The sequence below is a fragment of the Pelodiscus sinensis genome, chromosome 1, assembly GCF_049634645.1.
Source record: "Pelodiscus sinensis isolate JC-2024 chromosome 1, ASM4963464v1, whole genome shotgun sequence".
Lineage (NCBI taxonomy): Eukaryota > Metazoa > Chordata > Testudines > Trionychidae > Pelodiscus > Pelodiscus sinensis.
Window position 1 is genome coordinate 106092516 of NC_134711.1, and position 21763 is coordinate 106114278.

Below are 21763 nucleotides of genomic sequence, written 5' to 3' on the forward strand. Positions count from 1 at the left end.
TGTATGATTTTTGTATGTGAAGTTATGAATATGGGCTCTGTGCTTGCATTGTAAATGTTCTCTGTGTGGGAGGCAGCAATGGGCCTGCACTGCCTAGTGTGAGGAAAGATTGTTCTGTGAATGGCTGTGCTAATTTACAGTGCTTCATGGACAATGGCTCTCCAAGTGGCCAATACACACCCGAGGAATGTGTCTGGAAACCTGCAAAGCAGCCAGGGCCTCATGGCATGTGAAACACAGACGGGTCATTTGATCCTGTTACCAGCTCCAGTTTAGGAGACACCAGGAATATAAAAGTGCCACAGGGGCAACTCCATCTTTGTCTTCAATCCTGCTCCTGATCCCAGATGCATCTTTGCTAGGGACAGAGAGCCAGGAAGGATTTGCTGATCTGTCCTGATGCAGGATGTAAACCAGAGACTTTTAAGCTGGCAGTTTGTAACATCTCTGCTAAGGGCCTGCATCAAGCACTTGGTGATTGATGTATGTAATTTATTCTCTTTAACAATCTCACCCTCAACCTTTTCTTTCATTTATTAATAAACAGTTAGAATTTTTTTATTCTAAAGGATTGGCCCAGAGTGCTCTTGTGGGTAAGATCTAAATCTAAAGTATAAATTGGCCTGGGACTGTGGCTGGTCCTTTGGGGCTGGGAGGATCTGTTTGGAGTTGGTGAGACTGGGCTTTATAACCTCTCACCTGTGTAAAGTCTGAATCTGGTTCTGGCACAGGTAAAGCTGGTGTGTCTGAGGGGTTTTGTTTGAGGCTTTTTGCTGGCCATATTGTCAGCTGAAGTACTCTGTGTGACTGGTTTGGTGCCTTACAGGAAAGGACTCCAGTTGTGGGCTGTACGTAGCCCACATTTTGAACAATTCGCCTTGAAAAGACTCTCTCAGCGGTGCCCAGACCTGACCTGGTCCATTACAGAGTGTCTACACAGCAATTATTATTATTTTGAAATAACAGATGGCTTATTCCAACTTCTGTAAACCTCATTCCATGAGGAGTAATGCCTCTCCACTGCTGCTATTTCGAAATAGCTCCTCCCCGGGGCCATTCAAAGTAATTACTCCCCAGTCCCCCCTCTGGCTCTAAATCGAGGTAGCGCATCCACATTGGGGAAGCCTACCTGAGACTAATTCGAGGCATCCCTGTAGTGTAGACATGCTATTTCTAAATAAGCTATTTCAGAATATTTGTTCCGCAATAGTTTATTTCAAAATAAGCGTGCAGTGTAGATGTACACATAGTGAATAATAGAGCTGAAGGGTCAAATGCAGAGTAGTAGCTAAGTTTACAATAGACATCTAAGAGACTCTGGTGAAGAGCTGAAAGAAGGAATAACTCCTCCACAAGGTGGTTTGCCCTCGTCAAGGTAATGCTCAACCTTCCATGCCCAAATCTAAGTTCCTCACTCATTTAATCCTGAGGTACACACATTCCATAGGGTTGTGTATCTATATATATGAAAACCAAATAGCTCATTCTCACACCTGCCACCTCTTGCTCTAAGTCAGAGATGAGGAACCTTTCTCCTATCAGGGAACACTGACCCCCAGGAAAAATCATTTGCAAGCCATGCATACCTTTGCAGGGATTGGTGTCACAGAGACTCAGGGCTTCCCCATGGCTCTGGCACGGGGCCAAAAAGGAGGGGTTCAGGAGCAGTAGGGTGCTACAGTCTGGAGCAGAGGGTTGGAGTGGTGATGGCTCTGACTGCGGGGAGGTGCAGGCTCTGGGGTGGTGCTGGGGTGAAGGGGTTTGGCATGTAGGAGTGGGCTCCAGGCTGGGGCCAAGGGATTTGGGGTGAAGAAGTGGGCTTAGGGCAGGGTGTTGAGGTGTGGGTGAAGATGTGGGTTCTGGGTGGGAGTTAGGGTACTAGAGCAGACTTGAGGCTCTGGTGTGGAGCAGTAGATGGGGGGTTAGGGTGCAGGAGTGGTTTCTGGGCTGGGGATGCAGGGTGCAGGCTCTGGAAGGGGATTACGGTGCAAGAAGGGGCTCAGGGTGTGGGCTGTTTACCTCAGGTGGCTCCCGGTCAGTGGTGCAGCGATGCTAAGGCACATTCCCTGCCTGCCTTGGCCCCACTCCACTCCTGGAAGCTGTCTATGTGACCCCTGAGGAGGGTGTAAGTAGCTCCATGCACATCCTTTGTCTGCAGGTTTCCCTCCCCCCCTCCCCCCCGCAGCTCGCATTGGCCACAGTTCCTGGCCAATAGGAACTGCAGGGGCAGTGCTATCAGATGACGGGCAGCATGCAGAGCTTCCCTGAATGCTATGAGCCAGTGCTCCCAGCTCTAGACCATCAGTGAGGAACAGACGTTCAGGGCATCCAGGCTGCAGTGTGGAGACTTGCCATGGGCTGGATGAAATTAAGCACAGGGCCGAAGGTTCTCCACCCCTGCCTTAAGTGGTTTAAGGTCATTACTTCCATGTTCCTTCAGTGTTCCTTGTGGTTACCATTAAGTTCCTGTTCTTAGGTAAACATGTATAGCACCTCAAAATCTAAAAGGGTGATCATTAGGCCATTTATCTGTGCCGAAGTTCACAAACCTACTTAACCATACTTATGCTGACTTGCTTAACGTGATTAGACAGGATACAGACGCATACCTTCCTTGGTTTATATACCCAAATATAATAAAGTAATCTAAAACAAAATACAAGCAAAATACAATAAATCTGACAAACAGTCTAATTTAAAAAAGCAGGATAATAATAAAGCAAGCCAGCGGGCTAGCTCTATGGGCTACATGGGTTAGTCAAAACTGGTAAATAAGGAGGTGGTGAAAAAACAAATAAACAGAGAGAAATAGATTGGAGCCTGGGTAAAAACACAAAAGAATATAACTCTGAGTTAACTGATAGACCCAATGAGACTGACATAAGTACACTGCTGAGAGAAAGTAAGGAAACTCATGAGGAACAGGGTGCTGTAACTTTTCTGTGGATAGAAGTCTTTGGTTTCCTAATCTGTCAATTTCTGCTGCTTTTTTTTACTAGTATATAATCTCTACACAAGATGGTATGATTCCACACAAGATTATATCTATGATTTCATAGTTACCAACCCTACTTGAGCTGTCCCTCCTAACTGCTTTGGTGTTTGGAGATATGTGAAGCTGACAAGCTAGATGATGGTACCTCCTTACTGAAGAATTTATTTATACAAAGGAGAAACAATGAATAGAATTCACAATTGTTTGCTAATGCATGCATGGCTGGGTTATTAGGGTTATATATTTTTACTGATATTCTGAGCCCTCTCTTCCAGAAAATGTGAAAAGGAATAGCCTGGTGACTTTTTCAACAGAGTGTATATCTCTTTTAAAATATTTTAAATTAAAGTTCAAATTGACTGAATCACAATATTATTTGCAATGGCCTTGAAAAGGCTGAATTCTATTGTGATCGGTTCTAACGCAAAGATCTTTTATCATTAAAAGAAAACACATCTCTATCAATCTAGTCTCATATAGCTCTGTGACATCCTGACTCCTTCAGTGTCAGAGTGGGCTCTAGTCTTTGAAGTATGGCTATTTAGCCTAAACACAAGCCCAAGCCATTTGGTTTATGAGTGTTTAGGTATCACGTGCCTCCTACACAAAAATTCTTGTTTCATATTAACTGTTATAAATCTTGTTCTCTTGGACCCTGCTCCCACGCTTCCACTGAAGTTTTATAGAAGAAAAATGGCAGGATCAGAGCTTCCGTGTTTAAAAGCGAATGACAAAGGTTTATTGAACAATTAAAAACTTAAGTAATAAATAATTGGCCTTAAAGTAGCTAGATCCGAGTCTGTGTGAGCAGTGGCACATTGAAATTTGGTACTATTGATAGCTATGTCAACCATAACACAAAACCTGGATGCAACCCCAGTGGATACTCCAACAATTAATCATGTGGTCATCTAACATTTGGTGCTTTCACTGAAGCATGATACTCACACACAAGGGTCAACACAAAAAAAGACTCTTGGCCCATCAGTCATAAGGGAAAAGATAGGAGGCAGCCAGAATGTAGGGTAGTTCAGTTAAAGGAGTTACGTTAAATAGGGCTAAACAGCATTAGGACATTACACCACTAATAGTTCTAATATGCTTATTACTGATCACAATAATAATTCAAGTTCCAGAGGGAATCTAATTCCCACTGACTCTCTCACTCCTCCAAGAAACCTCTCCTTATCATTTTGGTCATGAGAATTCTTCCCAAATGAGCATTAATTGACTATTATGGGCTTATTTGTGAAACACAGATTTCCCCCTCCCCCAAAGTGGTCACTGTTGGGTCACTGGTAAGCCAAGTGCCATTTCTGGCAAAGGCCTAGATGTTAGCTGAGAACTGATAAACTCACAGTATGAAGCCAAGTCAATTCACTTGTGTATAGAAGAACAAATTGAATACATACGAATATATCTGGTGTTAAAACTTCATAAAACTAATGGGATGCTGCATGTATTTTTCTCATTTAACAATATTCCAACTTATAATGTAACAGTAAACATTTACCTATGTAACCAAGGCCCTGACACTAAAAGTTGTGTAGGTAAATGCTGTTTGTCAGCACTTTTGCTGACAAGATATTTCTAGCCACCCATGACTAGCTTTCGCTTTGTCAGTGGGGGAGCTGCCAACAAAGCAGCTTTTATACTTGATGGCAAAACTTTTGTCATTCAGTGGGAGGATTTATGCACCTATGAAGGACAAAAGTTTTGTCAATCAATTGCAAGTGCAGACACAGTCTCTGTATCACATCACACAACAAAGTCCTATATAATGCAACTGATAGTCTCTTACAAGAAGATGTTAAATCCTGGTCATTACCTGAAAATAAACCATTGTGCAAGATCAAGAATAAAAGACTTTGTTAAGTGTGTGTCCCTCCCCCCCCCCAATCCCATGAAGAAGGCAGCCAGGTGGGGATTGTTGCTGTCAGCTTGGTTTATGTGAGAAAAAGCTATAAGTATAGACCAGTGGTTCCCAACCTTTTCCTGATGGGAACCCATTTTGACAATTCAGAAAGACTTGGTGACCCAAGGCAATTAAAAAATGGGGGGGAAGGGGCTAATTTTGCACCGGAGGCAAGAATATAAAATTGTTTCCCCTCCTGTTTATATGTTCATAGGAGCCGTTTCATAGAAAAACTGAAAATATATTAATAATAAAATAATCACACTACATTTATTTGAGTTGTGGTGGGGGAAAAACACTCATCCCCAAACAGCTCCCCCGCCCCCCCCCCCCCCCCCACAGGCTATGTCTACACTGCCAGGTTCTTACGCAAGAACATCTTGCACAAGGGTTCTTGTGCAAGAAGTCTTGCGCAAGAAAATGTCCGCACTGCCATGTGCGAGCTGTGCTTTTGTGCAAGAGCTCCCATGGCAGTGTGGATGCTCTCTTGAGCAAGAAAGCTCTGATGGCCATTTTAGCCATAGGGCTTTCTTGCGCAAGAAATCCCTGCCGAACGTCCAGACTGCCCTCTTGTGCAAGAGCTCCTGTGCAAGAGGGCTTGCACCTGATGAAAAAGAGCATAGCTCTTGCACAACAACCCCTCTCTTACCACGCCGTACTGTAAATTTCCTTGTGCAAGAGCAGGTGGGCAGTGTGGCCACTCTGCAGATTCTTGCACAAGAACAGCTGTACTTGCGCAAGAAACCGCGAGTGTAGCCATAGCCTCAGAGGCTGGAGGACCTGAAAGTCACACTCAGGGGCTGAGAGTCTCAGTCAGGCGTCTGGGGGGGCACACTCACTCAGGAGCCTGAGAGTCACACTCAAGGGCTGGAGTGTGACTCAGAATCACACACTCTGGGCCTGGGAGTCTCACACACAGGTGTAAAAGAAATATTAAAAATATAATACACATTATTAAAAAAAAGTAAAATTTAATGTTATACCAAGCAGTTTCACCTGAACTTAAATTCATGGGATGGTTGAGCTTGCATTTGCTTTGCTAACTGTTGTATCCTCAGAATTGTTGTGGCACCCCTGAGCACAGTCCCAGCCTCTCCCACCCAGGCTCCCAAACACAGTCCCAGCCCCTACCCCAGTCCCCTGTGGCTGCAAGCCAGCCATAGGAACCCCGGTTAGGGCAGCTGGAAACCTCTCAACTGGACTCTGGACACCTGGCCCCCCCACCTACCTGAGCTGGATGCTGCTTCTTCTCTGTGTTCCCTAGTGTTCTAACTTCTTTCCCCCCTTGTCAAGGGATATTGCCTTACTCGGGATCTACTGGTAGATCTTGGAGCCTCTGACAGGTGATCCTAACTGGTTTGACTATCAGCTGCCCCTCACCCCACTGCTGTGCATCTCCTGCCCTTTGCCTGGGAGCTTCCTGCTTGTGGTACAGAGCAAGGAAGGGAGAGGAGGGGTACTGATGTCAGGATGCCCCTTCTTCCACCCTGTATTCTATCTCCACAGAACAGGGAGAGGGGGACACAGGGCTCAGGATGGAAGGAGTTTTCTGGCTGCTTTTGAGAGTGGTGCAGGGCCAGGGAAGGGGTGAGCCTGCCTTAGCCCCGCTGCACCACCCAGGAGCCATCTGTAAGCAGTGTCCAGCTACAGCCAACTCAGAACCCCTGCCCCAGACATGTACCCCCCTCTATACCCCAAGCCCCAGCCCTGAGCCCCCCCAGACGCAAACTCCCTTACAGAGCCTGAACCCCCTTCTGCACCCCATCTTCCTGCCCTAGGCTCAGATCAGAGCCCCCTCACAGTCCAAATCCTTTAGCCCAGGACCAAAACCTGTGCACCAACCCTCTGCCCCTGCCTGGTGAAAGGGTGGGAGGATGGAGCAAGTAGGGGTAGGGCCTCGGAGAAGGGACACAGAGGAGGTAGGCCAGGGGTATTTGGGTTTGAGGTAGATCCTGGATTTTATTTAATTTCAAAAAGTGATCCCCTGCTTAAAAAGGTTGGAGACCCCTGCTTACTCTCCTCTGAAAGTGCTACATTGTCCTGCATTTTGCTTCAGCTACCCCAGACTAACACGGCTACATCTCTATCACTACTCTCCTCTGAGTCACTGAAGTGGTATTCAATTCAACTGATTGATTTAACTGCCTGAAAGTTGTTAAACCAATTAAGTTGAAAACCACTTCAGGTGAATGGCTTCTTAAGACTAAACCAGCTGCAGAGCCTACCTTTTCAAATGTGTGAATGGCTCCTTAAGAGCACCACCTGGGGAGACACTTGGTGACCTTTTTGATATGTAATGGGGACCTATAGGCTGGGAAATCCTGGTATAGACACAAAACAAGAATTCTTCATCTTTGAAGTGTTTGGATACTAACTGATCAGACTAACCCATTGAGAGTGTCTCTGGATAGCCCTAAAAGACTTTTGGGAATGGCAGATTATTACATCTCTGCTACCTTTTGAAATTATGAACTTGACTCATCTGTAAATATATTTTTATCCACTTAAACCTCTCAATAACTCCCTTTTCTTAGCTAAACCTTTAGTTAGTTTACTATAGAATTACTGTGAAATTTGAGATTCAAATTGACTAGGGTCTCTTGGGACTGGGTGCAACAGGAATATTTTGTGATTTTTATATGACCATTTAACATGTTGTCCAGCTTGCCTGGGTGGCCAGATAGTTCATTAGATATGCCAGTCTGTCTTTGAAAGAGTGGCCAGATAAATTGGAGCATTCTAAAGGGACTCTTTGACACCACGGTAAGATTGTTACAGTGATCCAAGAGTTCAAATTTGTTATGTGTTGGTGAACTCTAATCATAGAACATATCACCAGTTTGCAGAGGGGGTCTGCCCTGCTTTTGGTAGTCTGCCCTGTGATAAGTTTTCAAGGTTTTAAGCCACTTTTGCTGTAGCGTGGTGGCATAGATGCTTTTACAGCGACAAAAATGTTTTTTCAGTCACTCAAGGTAATGCACTACCTTGAGCACTGGTCACTAGGTTGACAGAAACAGCCTTCTGTCAGCCAAGTTACATCTACATCTGGGATTAGGTCAGCATAGGGACAGCATTTTGGAGTGTGGATTTTCTCATCTCTTGGTGAAGTGGCTATGTTGATCTAAATTGTGAGTGTACACAAGGCCTTCATGCCTGCTGCACTTCCTGGGTTGAGATTTCTGCCCTGGTACTGATTGGAACAACCTGTCTTTGCCTGCTGGCCCTTCCCTTATGTCTCACTCCCAAACCTGGAAGTGTTTTCCTTCTCAGCGTTGACAAAAATTGCATTGATATACTCCTAAAATAGTAAGTGAATTTGTGAATGGCTCCATTCAAGCAAAAACATCTCATCAAACTCCTTCCTTCTTCTCAACCTCCCTTCATAACCTAATTGAGTATCCAGTCCCCTTTGCAATAAATTCTCTCCTCCTCTAAATCAATTCTTCCCATCCACCCTGAAACTGAACTCTCCACCCAAAATATATCAATTTTCTTACTCCTCCAAAATCAGTTCCTCCCTCCAGTATCTTTCAGGGCTCAGCTCCCCTTTATGACAGCTTTGGTGTGTCTTCTGAAAGCCTGCAATCAATCTACACAGGCTCTGTCAGCTTCTGCTCTGAACTCTCACCTCTACAGTAAGAAGAAAATAAAGGGAAGACAATTCACAGCAAGATCGCTCTGTGTTCCTCCGTCTGCCAAGCAAAGGTAAAACAAAACAAAAATCTGGCAAGTGGCCAGAAAGTTGAGCCAGAAGGGACTGTAAGTCTCTAGTGGAAAGCTGGAAACAAGAGAAATCTGCCCCACCATTCTCCAATGTATCCAAAATAAGGGGATCAATTGTAATACTGATTGGGTGCATCTAGACTGGCAAGATTTTGCGCAAAAGCAGTCACTTTTGTGCAAAAACTTGCCAGCTGTCTACACTTGCCAGCTGTCTACACTGTCTGCTTGAATTTGCGCAAGAGCACTGACTTTGTAATGTACAAAATCAGTGCTTCTTGCGCAAATACTTTGACGCTCCTGCTCAGGGATAAGCCCTCTTGCGCAAGAATACTTGCGCAAGTGGACCAGTGTAGACAGGCACCTTATTTTTTTGCACAAGAAAGCCCGATGGCTAAAATGCGCAAAAGCATCCGTGCCAATCTAGAAGCACTTTTGCAAATACTTTTAACAGAAAATAATGCCATTCTAGACGCAGCCATTCTGTATTTCCCTTACCTGATGCCTTCTTTTTCACCTTTAACAAAACACTGGCCTCTCTCTGACATTAAAAAAAACCCCAAACATTTCTTTTTTCAAATGCCACATTAAAAACAGTGTTTTTTTCCTAAGAAGAAAATCTGAGGTTTTTTTCATTCCAGGCAGATCTTTCACAGATGAGGCTTGTAACAAAGTTAAAACTTCCTTAAAACTAATCCCAGTTCCCCAGTTACTGTGGGTTCATCTAAACATAGTTGTGGAACAGATTCAGCTAAATTAAAATATAGCAACCAATATAATTAAATTAGTCAAATCCCCTGGTGTGGATGCAGTTATATTATTTTATGATTTATTTAAGTGCTTATGTTGGTATACATTGCATTAATAAATGTAGTTAAATTAGTGCAAAAGCAGTCTATAGTAGACAACATTCTTAACCCCCCCCCCAGGGGAGTCAAATTTGTGAGATGGGAGCATTATTGCCAAATCTCATGAGTTTCACAATATTTACGCTTTTTCTTGAGGCCCCAACTCCTGTGGCAGAAAATCTCCACTGTCCCCCCTCTCCTCCCCCCTTTTTTTAAGAGCAAGTTTCTAATCCTGGTGCAAAATGCAGGACAATGTAAATCCTGGTGATTGTGAAGTGTGAAAAGGTGACCTGCATGAACCTTCAGAACTAAGACAACAAAAGGAACCGAAAAATATGTATTATGGAATGCCTGTTGAGTGGAGGATTTTGAAAGCATCTTAAACATCAGGGATGGTCCCTTTTTATTTGAGCCTGCATTCACATAAAGGGCTGGATTTCATGACCTCTCAAAGGTTCCTTCCAGGGCCACATTTCTATGACTGTGAGTTCTACAAATCTCATTATTTCTAAGCCAAACTCGTAATTTTTCTAGGGGGGCTTGGCTCAGTGGTTTTGACTGCTGGGCCTTGGCAGTACAGGCACTGCTACCCGCTGCGGGGCTGAGCCTGGCTTTGCACCGGGCTCTGGGGAAACCTCGCTTCTCTGGCGCGTCCCTGCACTTCAGGGGGGGAAAGCAGCCCCCGCCGGGACTACATTTCCCAGCGTCCCGCGGGCGGCTTCAGGGGATCGCTACGAACTCGTCGCCTGCTGGAAAAATGGGTCGCGGCGGTGTCGCGGCCAGGCAGTGACCGCACGGGCAGCCCCGCGCGCTGGGGGCTTCGGTCGCCCGCCCCTCGCTGCAGAAGTGAAAAGCGGCCCGGCGCTGCGGAAATGGCGGACGGTCCCTAAGGAGCGGCCGAGCTGCAGGGCAGGGAGCGAGCGGCTGGGCCATGAACGGCCCGGGCTGGGACGGGGCCTGCGGGGGCGTCCGGCTTCTCCTGGACCTGTGAGTGGCTCGGACCGCGACCCCCCCCCCCCCCCAGCTCCTTATTGCCCCGCCCCCTTGCATGTTTACCTCCTTAGTGACCCCCACCCCGGTTACACCCCCTTTTGCCCCCCCCGGCTTGTACTGCCCCGACCCGTTAGCCCCCCTGCATGTAATACCCCCAGCCCCTTACTGCCCCCCTGCATGTTATCCCAGCCCTAGCCCCTTATTGCCCTCCCCACCTTACATTCCTCAGCCCTTATTGTGTCCCAGTGACTTAACATTTTCCACCTCCTGACTTAGGTCAGTTGAACTATGTTGCTTGGAGGTGTGACTTTTCATTCCCCACAGCGAAATAGTTAGTCTGCCCTAGTTTCCTAGTGTAGCCCAAACCTCAGTTCCACACTTGGCTGTATACTGTCAGGTTTGCAGGGACAGCAGTCAAACTGTTTACATATTATCTTTTGTCAATGCATCTATTTGCAAGAGGCAGTGGCACAGCCCTTCATACGATTCCCTTTATTCCATGATAAAATTACCACTGCTGCTTCAACATTATATCGAACTCTGGCTTCACAAGCAGTAATTTTCCATTTCTCCTTTGACCTCATTGTAGAGCCCCCTTAATTACTCTGCTTGTTACTCCCACTGTCCTCGTACCCATTCCCAATTAAATCTCTACTGTGATGTAAAAAGTTAATTGGTTACTTGCTAAGCATTTGGCTTATCAGAATGCTTACCAGGTAACCAATTTAGCTGTGCCAGGCTAAAGCAATCTTATCCAGCAATAAAACTAGGGCTCCTTAGGGCTGGTGGGACCCTAGCCATGTGGGGTAGTAGGCAGGGGTGCGCCTGCATCAGGCTAGCGGGACTCAGGCTCTGGTTACACTGGGCTATCAGGCAAGACCCCAGCCATGCTAGAGGGGCCCAGGTGGGTAGGTTGGTTCTGGCCCCACCTGCCATCTGTTGGCCTACCAGTAGTTAAACCAGTGGTTCTCAACTCGTTTCAGTCCACAGGCCACCAGGCCAATCAAAAAATTTTCAAAGACCACCTCCAACACATATAGCACAGGACGAACAACACAGCAACCCGCTCGGCACGACGGCGGCAGCTACAGCGACACTCAGAGCCTCAGACAGAAGTTACTGGCAACACAATGCAGTAGCGTCCTAGGTGACGTTATGGATGACGCGCCGCATGCTTGTGAACATGGCATAAAACAGCCTAATGGTGGCGCCTGCTCACGCCATGTGATTTTGGACAATGTTCCTGTGGACCACTGAAAAAGTCACCATGGTCCACCAGTGGTCCATGAACCACCAGTTGAGAACCACAGTGTTAAACTGTATAATTTTAATCAGTTAACTATTTTAAATGGATATTAACATCTCTAATAGTGATAGCCATTAAGGTGGGGGGGAAAGAAGGTGATGTCTGCACTGCAGGCTTTTTGCGCAAGAACAGGTGTTCTTGTGCAAAAACTTGAGTGTCTACGCTGCACTCATGTTCTTGCGCAAGTACATTTACAGTAAAGCATCAGAAGAGAGGGCTTCTTGAGCAAGAGTTATTCCTCTTCCCATGAGGAATAAGCCCTCTTGCACAAGAGTTCTTGCACAAGAAGGCAGTGTGGCCGGGCAACAGGGGTTTCTTGTGGAAGAAAACCCTATGGTTAAAATGGCCATCAGAGCTTTCTTGCGCAAGAGAGCGTCTACACTGCCATGGATGCTCTTGCGCAAAAGCACATGGCAGTGTGGACATGCTCTTGCGCAAGACCTTTTGTGCAAGAACTCTTGCACAAAACAGTTCTAGTGCAAGAAGCCTGCAGTATAGATGTAGCCAATGTGTCCATCAAGTTCTTCTCTCCCCCCACCATTCCCTTTGGTGCTTGCACCATAATGAAACAAACGTTTTGGATTTTAACCCTCAGATACAGCTAGTACCTATTGTTCAATAGGCTGAAGCTGGTTTTCATAAGTTTGGAAGAAAAAACTATATAAGAAGTCAATTTTCAGAGTGATTATATCATAGCATCTTGTACTTGTTCAGTATATTAATATGTTGAACAATGATGCTGAGCTCTGGTCTATTCTAGACACTTTTGCAAGTACAGTAATGTTTTTGTTTGGTTTTTGTCGCGAGAATCACAGGTCCGATGATGCATACCCAAGGGGAGAAGGACAGAACCAGGTGGACAGTTCTATCAAATAAAAAATATTTATTTATGACAGTGGTGAATTTATAGTATTTATTCTAAGATTTTTAATAGACCATGTTGTTAATTAATTTACAGTATTTATTATATTTATTCTATGATTTCTAGTTAAAAGTGTCAGAGAAATAAGGATGGGAACTGCAAGGGGAATAGTCTCTAATCTTAAAATATCCAGCTACACTAATTAAATAACAGTGATAACTACAAACTCTATGTACTACCCAAAACAACTACAACACTAAGCTTATACAACAAGAAAAAATCAAATCATACATACCAACTTACACAGCACACGGAACATTTCACAGATATCGGTTCGGTTGCGAAGGCCTTGGTTACGCCTGAGAGTCGGGGGAGGTGGCTCGGTTGATCAGGCCGGCAGCGCTTTGAAATATACGGGAAGGCACACGCATGGTGGTACGTGTGTTGTGAAGACCTCCTCCCCAAATCTGCACATCGCTTTCCCGCGCTTGCATATTACCATATATGGCCCAATGGTCACCAAGTGGGGGGTCTGTGTCCCAAGGGTTGGGTCAAAACTGTGCAGGTTTCATGTGACCAGGTAAGGCCCGCAGTTCTCAAGCCAAGGGTGGGAGAGTCTGAGGCTATTTTCCCCTTTTCACACCTTCCCTTTTTCTAAAGGCAATGTTATGCAGGAAGGGTGCGGCCGGTTTCTCTCAAGGAGTACTGCAACCCACTATAGCAAGAGTGGCCTGGCCAAACTTTTGTACTGGGGGCGGGGCAGTTTCTTTAACAGTTTTGTTTTACATTTTTGCCCTGGTAGAAGCCTAATGTAGATACAGTTAGGGTACGTCTAGACTACATGCCTCTGTCGCCAGAGGCATGTAGATTAGGCTACCAGACATAGGAAAATGAAGCGGCGATTTAAATAATCGCCGCTTCATTTAAATTTACATGGCTGCCGCGCTGAGCCGACAAACAGCTGATCAGCTGTTTGTCGGCTCAGCGCGATAGTCTGGACGCGCCGGTGTCGACATCAAAGGTATTTGTCGACCACCCAGGTATGCCTCCTGGTATGAGGTATACCTGGGTGGTCGACAGATACCTTTGATGTCGCCACCTGCGCGTCCAGACTATCGCGCTGAGCCGACAAACAGCTGATCAGCTGTTTGTCGGCTCAGCGCGGCAGCCATGTAAATTTAAATGAAGCGGCGATAATTTAAATCGCCGCTTCATTTTCCTATGTCTGGTAGCCTAATCTACATGCCTCTGGCGACAGAGGTATGTAGTCTAGACGTACCCTTAGATCAGGGGTGTCCAAACTTTTTTCAAAGAGGGCCAGATTTGATGAAGTGAACATGCGTGAGGGCCGACCATTTTGCCTGACATTCTTTGAACCATTAAAATTAAATGCAAATTAACTATTTTATGCAAAGTTTATTGCAAATGGCATACTTTTCATTTCGTCAAATGGATGACAAATCTAAACAGGTGTTAAATCACTTTGCCTTTCATATCTGAAGGCCAGATGGAAAAAAAAATCCAGGAAGCTGAAATATATGTCAGGAACATTGTAAAGTACATTACAAATTATTGGTAATAAAGGTTGTCTGTCAACTTTTAAGTTCAAAAAATATGAACAGGAACATAACACCAAGTATACATGTTGTGTCCAAATATATTTATAACTGATTTAGACCAACTGACATTAACTGAGATTTTACAATGTATTCATCTCATTACATATGGATTCGTTGGGGGCCATAAAAGATAGATATTGCCAAATTACCTGTGGGGCCGTATTAAACTGGAACATGGGCCGCAATTGGCTCGCGGGCCAGACTTTGGACATGCCTGCCTTAGATCATCAAACATGTTTTTGCTGGCATAGCATATTTTGTCTGGGAAACATATATAAGCAATACCAGCAAACACACACACTGGCAGGTATAAGCTATGCCCATGACTTGCTGGTACAGCTCTTCCAAGAAGCCATGTCCTGTAGGCAAAGGTTTAGGCCTTGTGAATACTATGCTGTTCTGTTGCCAAACAGTGGAGGTGTACACACTGCAGTGGTCCTTCCGCTCACAAAACTTTCCTGCTTTGCTATCAAAATAAAACTACCTCAATAAGAGTTGTAAAACCTTTTACAGCTAAGTTATATTGACAAAGAATCAGTGTAGACACCACATTTGTTACACTGCAGTAACTGACCTCCAAGAGGTATCCCACAATACCCTCTGTTCTTTTGCTTATAAGAAGCACACAAGTTCTTTTTAGAGAAAAGGTAATGCTCTGTGTTCATTGAGGACATAATACAGAAATCAGCACACGTGCACGCTTTCTCTCTTTCTTGCTCTCTCTCTCTCTCTTTCTGTCTGTCCTACCAACAATGTTATAGTTACCCATCAGAGGTTCAGACTAACCTAAATTGCAACCAATTATTTACATAAGTGTTCATTTTTAAGTTGTTTTCTTGTTTTTTGAACATTTGTGCTTTTAGAGACTTGTCCCCTGGAGATTTTATCTTTCTTGTTTGTTCCTAAGGGTTTGGGGCTCTTGCTTCACCTCTAGGCTTGTTGATTTGCTATAGTGACTGGATAATATACGTAACCTTCCAGTGCCTTTGAGATCCCTGCTCCCTCTTGGTACATCTGCACCTAGAAATGACCTTCACACTTATCTAATTAACACATACATTCTTCACTCATACCAAAACACTATCACTACAAAGTACAAAACTGTCTGTAATTACAAATTACAACATTGTATAACATTGTTTACTTACGTTAACAAACGTTATATCATGTGCTGACTGTAATCTGACATTAGGACTGTACTGATCTGGTCCTTAACATCAATAACAGACACAGGCAGCCTGTCTGATGTATCTTTACTAGCAGCACTGAGGCTGTTCCTTTCTGCTAATCAGAAAGGGTGGCTGGCAGGGTACACTAAAGCATATTATACTGCATAAGGCATATGAATTATGTTTTTAAACAAACACTAAAATATTACATTTTTAGATACATGGCTATACCCTGACCACTCTGCTCACTGTTTTGAACTCCGTTGCCCTGCAGCCAGCTACATGGACATGCACGCTTCCTTTTTCAAGCCCTAAAACATTTTAAAACGGCTCAGCTTGGTTTTAGGACCACAGTGGCAGGTAGGGAAGGCTGCTGGGGCGGTGGGAGAGAGGGAACTGTTGCGCTATGCATTAGGGATATAATAGCGTATCCAGTTAAAGCAGTTGCTTATCGGTTAATGCTACCGACTATACGCAAACATTCCCCCCTCCCTCAGTGGCTCTGCAAGTAAATTTTGTAGTGGGTTTGCTGGCAGGCTGGTGTAGTTCCAGCTTGTGCTGTGTCTTGGCAGCTACCCCCACTGTGGCTCTGCATAAAGTTCCTAAGGAGCTGGCAGGCAGGCAGACTGGCTCAGTCCCAGTGGCTCCTTAGGTGCTTTTAATGCAGAGGTGCAGCGAGGTAGCTGCCAGGACCTGAGATGAGCCAGGACTGAGCCAGTCTGCCTGTTGGGGCTGGTAATTTTCACAAAGCTGAGTTAATACAGTTTCATTAAGGCTTCTGTCCCACAAACATTTAAGATATGATCCTATAGTGAGTCTAAAAACAAGTAGTTGTGTCTGTATGTCTGCACTAGAGGTTCAAATTCTGTCTGGGACTCTGGTCTGGCAACATTCGACCATGGATGTTGCTGGACTAAAGAGTCCCAGTACAGAGGTTGCCAGAGACTGGTAGCAGAGCTGGCCAGCAGGGCAGCGGAGCCCATGGGACACCAGAGCCCACAGCTGGTTGGGTGCAGGGGGTGGAGGGGCAACAGAGCTCACAGCAAGCTGGGAAGCCAGCAAGGCACTAGAGTCCATTGGGCGGGGGAGAGGGGGGCACAGCCAGCCAGGACAGGAAAGAGTGGGGGGCTGCAGAGCCCACAGCTGATGGGGCCATGGGTGCCCACATGGCTGCTGCTGGAACTTGTGGGACCAACGGGGCTGCTGGGGTCAAGGCTCCAGTGCCAGGTAGCTGGGAGAGCAGCCCAGCGGAGAGGCTGGCGACCATACCCTGCAACCTTCCCTGGTCTGGAAAACTCCCTTGGCTGGGACCAGTCAGATCTTGAGGAAGCTGGACCAGAGAAGTTATTATGACCTATCCTCCAGAGCAGTCGCAACCCCTCCCAGTTTGGTATCATCTGCAAACTTAATAAGCGTACTTTCTATGCCAATATCTAAATCGTTGATGAAGATATTGAACAGAGCCGGTCCCAAAACAGACCCCCGCGGAACCCCATTAGTTATACCTTTCCAGCAGGATTGTGAGCCATTAATAACTACTCCCTGAGTACGGTTATCCAGCCAGTTATGCACCCACCTTATTTAGTCCCATCTAAATTGTATTTGCCTAGTTTATTGATAAGAATATCATGCGAGACCGTATCAAACGCCTTACTAAAGTCTAGGTATACCACATCCACCGCTTCTCCCTTATCCACAAGACTCGTTATCCTACCAAAGAAAGCTATCAGATTGGTTTGACATGATTTATTCTTTACAAATCCATGCTGGCTGTTCCCTATCACCTTGCCACCTTTCAAGTGTTTACAGGTGATTTCCTTAATTACTTGCTCCATTATCTTCCCTGGCACAGAAGTTAAACTAACTGTTTTGTTTCCTGGGTTGTTCTTATTCCCCTTTTTATAAATGGGCACTATATTTGCCCTTTTCCAGTCTTCTGGAATCTCTCCTGTCTCCCATGATTTTCCAAAGATGATAGTTAGAGGCTCAGATACCTCCTCTATCAGCTCCTTGAGTATTCTAGGATGTATTCAGTTACGTAGTCTGGGATGATATATTGGTGGAAATTGCTGTGCACAAAGAAAAGATTGTGATATTACCGAAGAAAAGTCAAACATTGGGCAAAAACATCCTTAAAACTGCGATGAACTTTGTAAATGAGAAAGAAATACAGCTGGATAATCTTGTTTCTATGTATATGGATGGTGTACTTAGCATGGTTGGCAAATACAGGGGATTTCTTACTCTTGTCGAAACAGCTGAACCTCCCACTTTTGAACTTGCATTGCATTGTGCATCAGGAGGCACTTTGTGTGTAATCTTGTGGAACTGAACTCAGAAATGTAATGGGACTGGTTCATATTGTCAGTTGGATTCTTGCCTGAGCACTTAATTACTGTTAATTTCAGTTACTGCTTGAGGAAGTAGATTCTGCATACCGTGACCTACTAATGCACAGCAATGTTCACTGGTTATCTTGTGGCAAAGTTTTGTCTTGTTTTGCAACCACCATTAATGAGATTAGGTCATTTTTGGATACGCAGGGTGTCAAACACACCAAGCTTTTAGGCTGTGACTCGTTGCTCAAGTTTTATTAGCTCACTGACATTACTAGTCATTTGAATGAGTTGAACCTTAAGCTACAAGGGCAAGGAAATACAGTCCTGACTGCAGCGGGTGGTGTTTGGATTTGAGTCAAAATTGACTGTCTTCATCAAAGATACTGAGACAGGCAGACTGGCACATTTTGAAAGATTACAGATGTTTTGTGATTCATATCAGAGAGAGAATCCAAATAGCAGCCTTGATTTGCAGCAGTTTGCCAGGTTTGTTTCTGAACTTCTGATGGCATTCAAGTCTTGTTTTGTTGACTTTGCAAACACTTAAACTCTTTAAGTTTATTATTCATCCACATAAAGCATCCATTGAAGAACTGTATTTGACAGTCATTCTAGGAATCTCAGTCAGTGATTTGGAAATGGAAATAGCAGATTTCAAGGAGTTGGATATCTGAGTGGAAAAATTCATCAAGCTGAATTGTGATTTAGAATGCCTTGCTCAACAATGTGCAGAATTGGCAAAACTGCTCAAATGGGCTGACACAAAAAAAATTGGAGCATGATGATAATCTGATTCTGCAAACTAGGAAAAATCATCCTGTCACATACAACACCATGCAGAGTGTCAGCTTGGTCTTACTTTCAGGCTACGTCTACACTGGCCCCTTTTCCGGAAGGGGCATGTAAATTTCACTAGTCGTCGTAGGGAAATCCGCGGGAGATTTAAAGCCTTTGAAGTAGGAATAAGAGCCTCCGGAAAAGGGCACTTTTTCCGGAGGATCGGGGCCAGTCTAGACGCTCTTTTCCGGCTTTTTTAAAAGCCGGAAAAAAGCGGCGGACATTTTTATTTAAATGCCGCGGGGGATATTTAAATCCCCCGCGGATTTCCCTACGACGACTAGTGAAATTTACATGCCCCTTCCGGAAAAGGGGCCAGTGTAGACGTAGCCTCAATGTTTGCCTCCACCTGTATGTGTGAGCAGGTTTTCTCTCACTTGAATCACATCAAAGGTAATTTGCACTCAAGATTGACAGAAGACAGCCTGAATGCATGCATGAAGCTGAACTCGACCAGTTATGGTGTCAACTTCAAAGCAATGTGTGAAAAGATGCAACAGAAGTCCTATTAAATAAAGTTTGAGATTACAATGTTTCATTTATGCTATTATTAATCATCATGTCAATGATTAGTAATAAGTAGTATGTTTTCAGTCATGCAAGTGGGCTTTCTTATACTGACTCTTTGTTGACCACTTGTTCTGAATTTTGATGTAGTTTGGCTTTTTGTTTTGAAAAGGTTGCTGACCCCTTCTTTAAGTTATGACGAGGAATCTATACACCAAATTTGGTGGACCTAGCTTTTACACTTTAGAAGTTATTGAACAAACAGACACACAGACAAACTCTCTCAAATATGTAGTAGATATCTTGAAATAGCTTTCAAAGCAGGTCACTGTACAGAAATGTTCTCTCTAATCTTTGCCATCTATCCAGAATACATTTTGTATGCACCGAGGCATATGCAAATGTGCACCACCAGTAGAAAAAAAAACCCTAGCCATGGGCACTCTGCTAATCAGCTGGGTGGCACTTGAATCTTTCCAGAGCAACTGCACAATTGCATAACTTACAGGAAACACTGCTATTCAGTGAAATTCCATTTTTTGTTAGACATCTTTAACTGCATAGCATTATGGGCAAGCCTGAAAATCTTGTTTGGCCTATCTTAAGTGTCAACAAGATAATATAAAATTGCTTTGCAATTTAAAGGAAGTAAATGGTAAGACCACTGTCCATATGACTTAAAACTACGTGAGTTCTAGGTGTAGGCCCACCGACTGGAATGGGGGAGAGTAGAGAGAACAACTGTATAGGGGCCTGGTATTTCAAAGTGGCCCAGAGTTCTCAGACACCTTTGAACTGTTACTTGGTCAGCAGTGGTGGCTGGCAGCTCCAGGCCCCTTTGAACTGTCAGAGGAGTGCCGTTCCACACAGCTTTGAAGGCTGTAGTGGAGCCCACCGCCGTGGTCCATGTGGCACTAAAGGCAGATTTCCCTAGGCTTGGCTCCTTCCACTCTCCTCCCACCTTACCCTGGGGCCTGTGGTGGCTATTGGCTCTGCTGCATATATGTATCCAAAGGGAGCTATTGAAAAGGGTAGGGAGATTTGGGGAAATACCAGATTTTAATAATTCACTCCACTAGGGAAGAAAACACTTATTTGTGATTAGTTAGCATGTTTGAACGTCTTATCACTTGTTTTAAAGACAAATGCTAACAGAATTTCCTCAGTGGTGAGGTCAGTAAATATGTTGTCTTGTTGTTTCATGTCCTTGGGCATTTGTCTTGTATAGCAGCAATAGACAATACAGTTATATGCCACATTTATACTTATCTTGCAAGGGACACTGCTTACTTGTTTGAGATGGAAGATTAACTCGGCAACAAACTTGTGGGTAATGTTCACTGAATTTTGAAAATTATATGTTTAAGCCTATCATTCTGTTTCCAAGGAAGTTGAATGTTTATTGTGCCTAGTTTCCACATGCTGTTTTATGGGAGCTGGCCCTTTCCAGGGAGTCCGGGACCAGCCTATCTGTGATAGGCTCCACTGGGGAGAATGAGCTAACCTAGGTTCACTTGTCAGTAGTTAACTACCAAGGTGGCAGGGCTGCAGTTAGTTAGAACACCAGAGCCTCATAGAGACTTATGAGGGCCAAGGCAGGGAGCTCCAGAATACTTAGAGAGGAAGGGACTTGTCAGGAGAGCTGGTTAGCGAAGTCACTAAAAAAGGGTAGCTAGGAGAGGTATTTCTGGAGTAGGTTCCAAAAGGGCTATGAGCCACAAATCCCTGGAAAGACTCAATCATAGCAAGAAGAATTTACCAGACAGTGGCGAGAGATCCAGATCCCAGAGGAATCGTATGTTGTGCCAGATAATCGCTGCAGTGGTTTGACTGCTGCCGCAACTCTAAGTCTAGTGAAGGAACCTTTCCCTGGGTAGCAGCAGTAGGTCTAATTGCAGAAGGGGTGTCCCAATCAAGAGGTGAAGAAGCTGGGCAGAGGAAGTGGACATAGATGGGAAATACAGACTAATATTTGCTTGTTCCTTCCAGCTAGGATGCTGAAGCTGAAAATTTGTTTTGTGTGTTGGGCTTTGGATTAAATGAATTACATCCCTGAAGGGGCGCTGCTGACTATAGATAAGCCTAACTGAATTATGTTTTAGAAGCCGGACTGGAATGGTGCAATAAAAGGTGTGGGAGAAGAACAGTTGAAAATATGTAGTGAGAGATTTGATAGCTTATCGGGTCACTGCAATCTTAGATAGCGTCCTAGGAAAAGGAGGGATAAAGTTAATGTTTTCCTTTAGAAAGTTGGTCTGCACAGAGTTTGGAATACTAATGTCAGTAAAAATGGATGAACTTTGGACAACACACAGGCACACACATAATTTATCCACTTTGAATGTATTCTTGTTTATTCCTGACCAGTCCAAATGGAAACAACATATGGAGGTGAGCCCAAATATAGGTCACATGTAGGCCGTGGGTATCCAAAAAGCCATAGCTCTTATTAAGAATTTTAAGGACTAGTTGACTATCTGCTAAGCAAATGCTTATCAGATGGGGGTGTTAAGTTGACTAGTTGACTACCTGATAAGCATTTGCTTATCAGATAGTCGACTAGTCAATTTAACACCCCCCTTCCCTTGCTGCCTCTATCACATAGAGGCAGCAAAGGTGGGGGGAGAAGGGATACTTGAAAGCAGCAGTGCTG

General features: G+C 44.6%; 1 protein-coding gene across 3 annotated transcripts in view; it reads left to right on the forward strand.

Annotated features, from left to right (window-relative positions):
• Positions 1-10155: 10155 nt before the first annotated feature.
• Positions 10156-21763, forward strand: part of AMN1 (antagonist of mitotic exit network 1 homolog) — a 60110-nt gene continuing 48502 nt past the window's right edge. The window contains exon 1 of one of the 3 annotated variants that reach the window (XM_075940491.1): positions 10156-10465. In XM_075940491.1, coding sequence (XP_075796606.1) covers positions 10410-10465 — 56 coding nt within the window. In that variant the 5' untranslated portion in view covers positions 10156-10409. Of the gene's footprint in view, positions 10466-12965; positions 13075-21763 lie in introns of those variants that run through there. The other 2 variants (XM_075940483.1, XM_075940501.1) reach the window with 2 other exon arrangements.